The 11,319-nt window shown below is 35.6% G+C and overlaps 2 protein-coding genes across 2 annotated transcripts; one reads left to right on the forward strand and one right to left on the reverse strand.

Moving 5' to 3' along the window:
* Positions 1-96: 96 nt before the first annotated feature.
* Positions 97-2,233, forward strand: LOC134258703 (ceramide-1-phosphate transfer protein-like). The gene is made up of 2 exons (XM_062741241.1): positions 97-326; positions 719-2,233. The coding sequence occupies exons 1-2, from the start codon at positions 214-216 to the stop codon at positions 1,227-1,229; spliced, it is 624 nt and encodes a 207-aa protein (XP_062597225.1). The 5' UTR covers positions 97-213; the 3' UTR covers positions 1,230-2,233.
* A 3,120-nt stretch (positions 2,234-5,353) lies between these two features.
* Positions 5,354-11,270, reverse strand: LOC134258704 (uncharacterized). Its single transcript, XM_062741242.1, has 3 exons — positions 11,130-11,270; positions 6,436-6,529; positions 5,354-6,003 (listed from the first exon to the last, which is right to left on the reverse strand). The coding sequence occupies exons 2-3, from the start codon at positions 6,512-6,514 to the stop codon at positions 5,417-5,419; spliced, it is 666 nt and encodes a 221-aa protein (XP_062597226.1). The 5' UTR covers positions 6,515-6,529; positions 11,130-11,270; the 3' UTR covers positions 5,354-5,416.
* Positions 11,271-11,319: the final 49 nt, after the last annotated feature.

The raw sequence follows: 11,319 nt of genomic DNA on the forward strand, positions 1-11,319 counted from the left end.
ATTTTTTTTTTTAAAGATAATTCATCACCTAAATCTTTTATCTTTTGCGATCTATCCGGAATAATTTCTTCCATATATTTTAAGTTTTGTAATTTATTTGCGGACACCTGGTTCCTGTTTGGATTAGTGATTAGTAATCGATAAATTATTATTTCACATTCCTTAATCCTTATTGGAAATTCACAGCAGCCCAAAAAATTGTTGAACATTAAGATGTCTACGGAGGAATTTAACCTTGAAAAGTTAGACAGTTTGTTTGCAAAATGTAAAGATGGAGATGTAGTGATAATGGACGCCTATGTAGATGCATATGAAGAATTAAGCAAGTAAGTGAAAATCAGTGGGGTTATGTGTCGTGGTTAGACTTATAGGTGCTATGAAATTTTATATTGTGTTTTTCAATATCTGTCTAAAGGCACTCATAAAAAAATAATAAGAATTCGCTGAAACAGCATTTTTAAAAAATATATAAAGACGTAGGCTTCCTTGTATACATGTTACACATTTCAAAGGGATAACATTAGGTAAGTTCAAGATTTAACTGTTCTTAGCATTTGTATCAACCTCACAGCCTAAAGTAGACGCCAGTAAACTTGCATTCAATCAGTTACATTTTTTTTTCAAGCAGCTAGATCTACTTTCAGTTTGTACTAACCGCATGCAGCAATACTGTAGTTCCATTGGCATTGAAAACTAACATTCTGTTTATATTTTACAGATTGTTTTCCATACTGGGATCAGTGTTTGGCTTTGTTACGTCAGATGTAGTAGAAAAAATAGGCATTCTTAGAGAATATCGAAGCAGCGAAGTGTCTGAGAAGTATGTCTCCATACAGAGCATGATTCAGTATGAAGTAGAAACCAAGACCACTAACAACAAAAAGAAGGCCTCTGGATCAAGAACTCTTTTACGACTTCATAGAGCTCTGGAATTCACATCAAGGCTTCTGTCAGACCTAAAGATGGCTGAGGAACACGAGAAAATGTCCCATCTCACCAAAACAGCTTACGACGACACACTTGCTCGTCATCATCCGTGGCTTATAAGGAAAGGTGTACATGTAGCCGTCTACACATTACCCTCCAGAAAACATTTCCTTGAGAAGTTGAAAGTTGAGGATGCTGAAAAAGCTAAAGATTTACTAGGAAGGGTATCAGATGTCCAGAAGGAAATATTCGTCATCACGGAAGAGCTGTATGCAAAGGAGAGTCTACTAGATTTACCTTAGATAACCAATTAACCATGATTATTTATTATACAAACTGTCTGTGATTTTATTTTGTTTTTTACATTTGGAGACAATTTCTGTTTTTAGGTCACCTGAGTAAACTCAGGTGACCTATTGCTATCTGTTTTTGTCCGTCGTCGTCCGTTAACATTTGAACATTTTCAGCTTCTTCTGAACCAATTTCAACCAAATTTGGCATAGAGCATCTATGGGAGAAGGGGAACAAAAATTGTGAATTTCGTATTCCCTGCCCCCATGGGGCCTGGGGGGTGGGGCAAAAACCACTAAAATTAGTGCAATCTTTAAAAATCTTCTTCTTTACTCCTGGACTTCAAGCAGTCAAACTGTTAGTATGATTGTAATAAGCATTGAGTCCTCTACCAAAATTGTGAAATTCATGGCCCCAGGGTCAGGGGTTCTAGTACTAGGGCGGGGCTAAATAGGTTATATAGTGAAAATGCGTTATTTCTTTGAAATTCTTCTTTTCTGCTCCTTGGCATTAAATAAACTAACCAAGTGATAGTTGAGTTGTAAATGACTGCCTCCTCCAAAATTGTGAATTTCATGGCCCCAGGGCAGGGGTTTTAGTGCTAGGGCGGGGCTATATAGATTATATAGTGAAAATGCAAAAATTCTTTGAACGTCTTCTTTTCTGTTTGTGAGCATTAAATAAACTAACAAAGTGCATAGCTATGTTGAATAAGACTGCCTCTTCTAAAATTGTGAATCTAATGGCCCTAGGGTCGGGGGTTCTAGTGGCAGGGCGGGGCTATATAGATTATATAGTGAAAATGCAAAAATTCTTTGAAATTCTTCTTCTCTGTTCGTGGGGATTAAATAAACTAACTAAGTACATAGCTATGTTGAATAAGACTGCCTCTTCCAAAATTGTGAATTTCATGGCCCCAGGGCAGGGGTTTTAGTGCTAGGGCGGGGCTATATAGATTATATAGTGAAAATGCAAAAATTCTTTGAACGTCTTCTTTTCTGTTTGTGAGCATTAAATAAACTAACAAAGTATATATGTTGAAAAACTGCCTCTTCTAAAATTGTATTTCTATATAGATTATATAGTAAAAATGATTTATTTCTTTGAAAATCTTCTTCTTTGCTCCTGAGTATTAAATAAACTAACCAAGTACGTAGTTATGTTGAATAAGGCTGCCTCTTCCAAATTTGTGAATTTCATGACCCCTGGGTTAGGGGTTCTGGTGTTAGGGTGGGGCTTTTTTGATTATATAGTGAAAATGCATAAATTCTCTAGAAATCTTTTTTTCTACACCTGGGTATTTAACCATTGAACTATGTACATAGTTATGAGAAGGAAGGATGAATCTTTGATATTTGTGAATTTCAGAGCCCCTGGGTCAGGGCTTCTTGTGTTAGGGTGGGGCTCTAATGTTTATTTAATGAAAATGCATGAATTCTTTGAAAATGTTTTCCTTTTTTCTTGGGTATTATGCCAATGATCTTAGTATATATTTATGACAAAGAAAGCTGCTTCTTTCAAAAACGGTTATTTTACTGGCCCCTGGGACTGAGGTGCTTTTGGGGGGGGGGGGGATACATAATCTGAAAATTATTTAATACTTTGAAAGCTGCACTTTGGTATTAATCAACAACATTATGAAATAAAACTTAAATGGTGCCTCTTTCAAAATTGCATCAGAATTCCATGGCCTCTGCTTTAAAACATGAATCAAATTTAACTTGGTGGAAAGTTGTTGCATGATACTCAGGTGACCTATAAGGCCCTTGGGCCTCTTGTTGGAATATTTCTTCTTTTATTTACATTATTTTTGTGTGTAAATGCACTATGAAGGACCATAATACCTAACCTTTTATGACTGTTGAGGGAGTATTCACTAATCAGAATGTTTTTTTTTTCCTAGTACATCAAATTTAGCTATGGAGTTTTTAATATGAAAGGACATTCATGAACTTTAAAAAAATGTATTTCATTGTAAAATTTGGACTTCAGGACTGAAAAGTTTGTGCAGACTTATTATAGTAATACAAACATTATGATTATAGTAATACAAACATTATGTGAAATAGCTTTCAACAGTAAAGGAGAGTTCCAAAGAAACTTTTCTTTAAAAGTATAAAATTATGAATTTAGGCAAGATTGAACCTTTATGGGAAAAAAGATGTTTTCTAGAAATCCCTTTTTGGGCCCTTTCAACTGACTTCAGACTTCTCTGATGACTTTCATGATAATTACATCATGTTGATTTACATGCAGGTGGTGAATGTACATAAAAATAACTGATGCAATACAATCAAGCTATGCAAACTGGAGGGTAACATTTTGATTTAAAAAATTAATTTTAATGTAGTAACATGACTTATTTGGTATTTAGAATAAGTATTTAAGCAGATTTTAAGAAAATTATTTAAAGTATTACTATACATAAAATACCCAATTGAAGATTAACCTTATGTATCAGAAAATGTTATGCAACTAACAAACATTGATCCAATGAATAAGTAACTTTAGAGGAGCTACTTTAGAAATAATTGAAACATCTTTCTTTTTCCATGTGATTCAAATTCAGTTAAAGTGTTAAGGTACTCAATTGTTAAAAAAATAATTGACTTACATCTATAATTTATTTCTTGTTTATGTTTTGATTTACCTATATATAAGGATTTATATTCACAATGTCTGTTTCACGTAATGAAAAGTCAGAAGCCTGAGAAGGTGACATTTCATAGATTGAAAGATAAAAAAAAAGTTGTGTATTCTGTTGAAATATGAACCATATTTGCATGAATTTGTAAAGGAAAAAGAATACTCAAAGGGTTTGTAAGGTCTTAAAATTTCATTTATTTCTACTGTATTTATCATAAAATTGATGGATATATAACTTGACATTAGTATAGATAGCAGAGGTGTGTATTTTTGGAGTTTTCTCTTTTCTAGACTGTTTATGAGAAGTGGTTTGCACTAAGATTAACCAAGATTTAACTCCTTGACCTTCTTTTTGTTACCAAGATCTACAATTTTTATTTATTATTGTTCCATGTACAAATTGTTTCTTTTATGTGCACAAATAAAATATCTGTCCAGTTGAAAACTGTATGTCTATATTTGGTTGCTGTTACTCCTACAAGTAAGAGATTTGGTTAACGTCCCTACGCTCCTTATATACCTTGGGGTTTCAGCTGCAAGAATTTTTACAATGGATGCTAGAGGTTACGCGAACCAACTCAAAAGTATCTCACCGTGAATCTCTAGCATGCTGGAGTAGGTTGCTGTATACCCTATAGAAATGACCTTGTATCTGTTTTAACTCATTTATTTTCTAAAACAACCTGGGTATCTTTCAATATATGGAGACTGGTCCTTGGCATGAGACCTTTATAACCGAGATCCTGTTGCAGTAGGTCCTGGCATGAAAAAGATCACTCACTGCTCAATGGCCCTGAGTGCCAAGCATAGACCTGTCAAAATTTGCAGTTCTCTATAGAAAAGTGTTGGTGTATGAGTGAAAAATAATTTCCATATTTTTTTTCATCAAAATTTGTTTTAGAAGAGGTGTACAAATCTATATATAGATATTAAAAGTATTGCACCCAGGTCCTTCATTTAGTTGAACTCTTCAACTCCAGGGAAGAGACCAATAAAGTTCAAACTACATTGCGTATGAGCTTAACAGAGACAGATTCTCTCCTCTGTTTAACCCAAAATGGGGGAAGGGGGATTTGTACTTTGGTTGGCTTAGTATTACTTTTATGACCACTGTTATGTAATACATTTAAAAATATGAACCTGAAGCTAGTCCTCCTACTCTTAAAAACTACATTTTGGAAAAAATGATGTCTATTTAAATGGATCAAAATGTATTTGTGAAATGCTGATGCCCTCATAATATGGCAGCTTAAGGCCATGATTGAAGTTTTTCAAATGCAAGTCAAAATCCAAGTCAAAGTCAAAATTGTTGGTATCCACAGGAAGGTCTTGTCAGAAGGAATACACCTGTGAAATATGAAATCCCTAGTACTAACTTTCAAAAGTTATGGCCAAGGTTAATTTTAAAAGATGGCCTAATCAAAATATTTCTTACAGTTCATATGACAATTATCCTTGATTATTACTGTAATACAAGTTGCAAAAAAACTGAATTGTTGTCTTTTATTTATGGATTTTATGCTGCAATTCACATACCATAATACACATAAGATTACAAAATATCTAAAGATTTATCCTCTACTTGAGAGGAAGCGTTTTTCTTGTCCTCCCTATTCGGTCCAAAGCACTCGACATAAAACCCTCCCCGCCTCGCTGTCTCCAGATCCTGCATCACTTTTTCCTCTGCATTGAAATTAGCAGAATAAGTCCTAAATCTCTCAATAACTTTTAAATCTTCTTTAGCTCTCTTCTCCAGCTTTCTGTGTCTATGCTCCCTGATATCCATCAAGTTTTCGTGTCGGTATCGACGTAGTTTGTGTTTGTTCATCCTACTTCTCTGTCTCCTAAGTTCGTCCACAGCCTCTTTGAGTGGAGAATCATAAAGAGTTGGGGCCTCCTTCTCAGTATAACATCCTGTCAATGGATTTGGTAGGAGGAATTCTACCTCTGTTTTATAAAATGTGGGGCATGATTTGGGATTTGATATGAATACATCCAGTATGACACAGGTCAGGGAGTTGGTGGGACAGATAATGCCTTCCTTATTTGAGGAAGGAGGCCTCCCTTTCTTTTCAGCTTCTTTTATGATTCCTGAACTTTGTCCAAATCTGTTTGGAAAACTTGAGGATTCTGTGGCAACTGAAAACAAATCAAAAGGTATATATATAATAATATATGTATTTAATACAAATAATATATATGAAAGCTTTTTTATGAAAGATTTTTAATTGTCGTTACTGTAATACTATTCCACTTGTTATCATCTGACATGAAAAATAATGATTGAGCTCCCCCTTTAATCTAAACATACTTTGTTTGTGGTTTTAAGAGGACAGAATTGATTTGCTACACACTGCCCAGTACTTGGGTATGCTTTGTTATAAAGTGGCTGATGCCTAGTTACTGTAAGCATAGATTTTTAAACTTGTTGGTAAAGAGAAATTGAAAATTAACAAACACAACACAAGAAAGCAGCACAAAATTTGATGTAAAAGCTCAAAAAAGCCTACATCTGAACTTTTGCTTACTAGCATTATTCACTAATATTATTATATATATTAATCCTTTTACCTGATGATAGAGAAGACATCTGTCTTAAGCTCAATCTCTGCACACATTGTCTCAGCAAGTCTAATGAGAGAGTCCTCATTTCTAATCAAGATATCTGCAATGAAAGATTAAACATTTCTGACTTAGATATGGAAACTAACATACATCATCATCTGGTGTCACAGTTTAGACCTTTCAATTGTCTCCTGCAGTTTGAAAAATTTGTTCAATATTGAATAGTTGGGATATGCAATATTACAAAACTGTGCTAGCCCCAACGACTTCGCTGTCAATGCTGCAACTGTTAGGGCAAGCTCTGTGGTGTATATTACTGAATATTCTGCCTATTCATGTTTAACCTTGATCTACCTCTTCAAACCACATTCGGAAGGACTAAGTTGGGCAGTTGAATATTTGGTAAATGTGTATTTTAAAAACTGAATTTATGAGATGATCATTGTAAGTTCTTAATTAAAATTACTTATCACAGTGCGAGCAGCTAAACAGAATGCCACAATTTCAGGGCACAATGGACATAGATTCGAGAAGATTCAACAAAATACACTGTAGTTCACCTGGCCACAATGGTTCAGAGTATAAATTGCATATACAGGAAACCAAAGTCAGCCCAAACGTTGCTTCAAGCATAGGAACTCCTAATTTTATCAATACAAAGTCAATTGAAATCACTTGATTGACTTATATTTTATTGATAAAACTGCAAACCACCGAGTCCTGTGCTTAAAAAGCCCTAATCCGAGATTTCTCTGACTTTTACCCTTGCTTTTTATATTGTGACATGTGCAGGGGAAAGTCAGAGCGGTGACCATACTGAAAAGTGGGAATTCAGCGACACCAGCTGATGTCGCAACTCTGCCTACCTTTTACAACTTTATTTCATTGATCTAACTCCTGAGCAGTGTTTTACTTTTATTTCAAAGTAAAGGGTTAGAGATCAATTGTAACAGGCCAGGGGCTGAGGTTTATAGACAGAAACTCTGTGGACATTACAACAAATATTTATTTCAAAGCAGCATTTTTGTCAATTGAAGTGATCAATTTCAAACAATCATGTAAAAATATTATGTGTGGTGTTACTGCAGTTTTTCCCCTCATATTAGCATAGAAGTAGTTTTTGACAGTTGCTTTCCTTATCAATAAATAAATGAAACATCATTATGTTGTTTAATGTATTTTTTCACAACACTTTCATATTTTTACCAAAGGTCCACACGTGTTTTGAGCATGTGTTACTTTGAAACTGATTGGAATACGCGAGTTTCGAGATTGTAACTCTCCTGCGTTAGAGGCACAAAAAGTACCCATTTTAGCATGGAGGTGGGACAGGTTGTCTCTGTATACAAACGTGCACAAATAAAAGAACAATATTTATGGCTTTTAAAATTTTTTTAATGTTATAGAAAGATAATTATGTTAAGCAGTGATGCATTTGATGATTTTTATCAGGCTCAATTATGCATATTTACAAATCTACTATCAATTTTCGGGTACTTGAAAATGAAAGAAACGTCATAGTCTTTATAACAAGAGGCCCATGGGCCTTATAGGTCACCTGAGCATTATTCAACAACTTTCCAGTGATTGAATTTGATCCATGTTTTAAGCCAGATGCTGTAGCATTTACAATTTGGTCATCATAACTATACACTTAACAGTTCCTTAGTTTGGTTGCTTAATACCCAAAGGCAGGGTAGGGGAACAAAAAATGCATTTCAACAAATCAGTAATATTCAGCAATAATCAGTTGTGCCGCTACCACACATGAACCCTTTACTCTTAGGCCTAGATCCACACATTGCACAATTTTTGGAAAGGCATCCTTGCTTTTCAAAAATATTTGATAAATAACAAGGAGCACATTTCAAACAATTCATTCATTTTTAGTATATAAGAACAGCCCCCCCCCCCCCCTCTATGGTACAACTGACCCTGGGGTCTTGAAATTTACAATTCTTGAAGATTAGGTCCCTTGCTCATAACTATATAGGTAGTTCATATGCTTAAAGCCTAGGAGCAAAGAAGAAAATATTCAAAGATTTAATGTTTTTTCACTATACATGCATAATCAATACAGCCCCCCCCTAACACCAGAGTCCCTGACCCTGGGGCCATAAAATTCACAATTTTGGTAGAGGCACTCTTGCTCATCATAACTATGTACTTAGTTAGTTTATTTAATACCCAGGAGCAGAGAAGAAGATTTTCAAAGAATTCATGTATTTTCACTATATAATCAATAGAGCCCCGCCCTAACACCAGAACCCCTGACCCTGGGGCCATAAAATTCACAATTTTGGTAGAGGCACTCTTGCTCATCATAACTATGTACTTAGTTAGTTTATTTAATACCCAGGAGCAGAGAAGAAGATTTTCAAAGGATTCATGTATCTTTACTATAAAATCAATAGAGCCCCACCCTAACACCAGAACCCCTGACCCTGGGGCCATAAAATTCACAATTTTGGTAGAGGCACTCTTGCTCATCATAACTATGTACTTAGTTAGTTTATTTAATACCCAGGAGCAGAGAAGAAGATTTTCAAAGGATTCTTGTATCTTTACTGAACACCAGAACCCCTGACCCTGGGGCCATAAAATTCACAATTTTGGTAGAGGCACTCTTGCTCATCATAACTATGTACTTATTTAGTTTATTTAATACCCAGGAGCAGAGAAGAAGATTTTCAAAGAATTCATGTATTTTCACTATATAATCAATAGAGCCCCGCCCTAACACCAGAACCCCTGACCCTGGGGCCATAAAATTCACAATTTTGGTAGAGGCACTCTTGCTCATCATAACTATGTACTTAGTTAGTATATTTAATACCCAGGAGCAGAGAAGAAGATTTTCAAAGAATTCATGTATTTTCACTATATAATCAATAGAGCCCCGCCCTTACACCAGAATCCCTGACCCTGGGCCATAAAATTCACAATTTTAGTAGAGGCACTCTTGCTCATCATAACTATGTACTTAGTTAGTTTATTTAATACCCAGGAGCAGAGAAGAAGATTTTTAAAGAAATAATGCATTTTCACTATATACTTTTTTAGCCCCGTCCTAGCACAAGTACCCCTGACCCCAGGGCCATGAATTTCACAATTTTGGTAAAGGACTCAATGCTGATTACAATCATGCAAACAGTTTGACTGCTTGATGTCCAGGAGTAAAGAAGAAGATTTTTAAAGATTGCATTAATTTTAGTGGTTTTGGCCCCACCCCTCAGGCCCCAGGGGGGCAGGAATCATGAAATTCATAATTTTTGTTCCCCTTCACCCATAGATGCTTTGTGCCAAATTTGGTTGAAATTGGTTCAGTGGTTGCAGAGAAGAAGCTGAAAATGTTCAAAAGTTTACGACCGATTGACGACGAACGACGAACGACGTACGACGGACGACGACGGACGAAAACAGATAGCAATAGGTCACCTGAGTGACTCAGGTGACCTAAAAAGTAACCGATTTTCTAAAAAATTAAGTGTTTTTTAAAGTTATAATACGGAAAAGAATCAATATGTCATTTAGATTCCCGACGTGCAACGATCAGATGCATGTGTACCGTATTTATTAGGGGTCCATATCTCTTCCCTCGTCCGAAAAGTCTCACTTCCACTGATATTTTCTTCTTTGTTTCGATTTTTTTTTTTTGCTTTAAAAAATGATGCCTTTACATTAACTTGGTTATTCTCGAGTTGTAGAGTGCATCCTGACAATGGTGTAGTTATGATAAACCGGTATATCGATGATGCAATGTATCCAACATACACAGTATCAAATATCTGTCCCACCTATTTGTTTACGCGGCAACGAAACTCCCCTCCTCAACGTAGTGGACGTCCGACCAAATATTTTAGTCCCTACGACATCTCACTGAGATTAGCTGTTATAGTGAGCGCAGCGAGCTCAATAGACTAACGTGTAAGAACAGAGGAAATTTGGAATGAAATCTGTACATACGTCAGCCAAATTTCTCTGTGAAACATTCCCAGAATTCCTGCACTACCCAATGTCCTTTGCGCGAATAAATCAAAAATAGTTAAAAAAATAAAGGAACATTGTTTCTTACCGAGAACTTAACGAAATGATTTTGCCTTGCCTTATTCAAAAATATCCCCCCATACCACAACACTGGCCTTCACCTTGCCCTTCGGAAATGATACATATGACGTCATCGGAAACTTACGAATTTTGACGACATGCTAATTAAGTCATGTCGGTTGCTTCTGTGAAATAGATAAATAAATAAACAATAACTTAAAGCATAAAAAGCTTTCAGTTTGTAGAAATCTTTCAAAGAAACAAAAAATAACTCTGCAATGTTTTTCGACCAAAATTGTGCTAGGTCTGTAGTTTAAACCAGACGCTCAGCCGTTTCCGTAAGCTCCGACGAGCTCCGTGACGTCGTGTGACGTCACAGCTAGACGAGATGTCTCGTGCGACTTGATGTTTGGAGTGGCTGATCAATTTTTCAAGTGCTTTGATGGTACAACTGCGCTCGCCTCAACGGTCACACCGTAAAACATATTACCTAAAATAGTCGATACGTTTATGTAAGGTGTTCTGAAGAACAAAACTAGAAAACCGAGAGTCGGCAGTCCAAACCATTCACATAAAATTTCCATTTTAAAAAACACACAATTTGGATGATCTCGGCATATGCGTGTTAACTTGAAGTGTGTATCTAAACATACCTATTTAAATTTTCCAACCAAAGTATTTGTTCTTTGATTATTTTGAAGGAAGAAGTATGTTTGCAAGATTATTTCCTCAGTCAAAGCCAAAGGGCACCTACAACCATGGGCGCCGCCATGTTGTTTTTTCTATAGGCCTAGTACTCTCAAAATTTGTGACGACATTTTATGAGTGCTTTTTATTTCGATC

Source organism: Saccostrea cucullata, unplaced genomic scaffold (assembly GCF_032062105.1).
Source record: "Saccostrea cucullata isolate Sc308-1 unplaced genomic scaffold, CSIRO_AGI_Scuc_v1 ctg27, whole genome shotgun sequence".
NCBI classification, from domain to species: domain Eukaryota; kingdom Metazoa; phylum Mollusca; class Bivalvia; order Ostreida; family Ostreidae; genus Saccostrea; species Saccostrea cuccullata.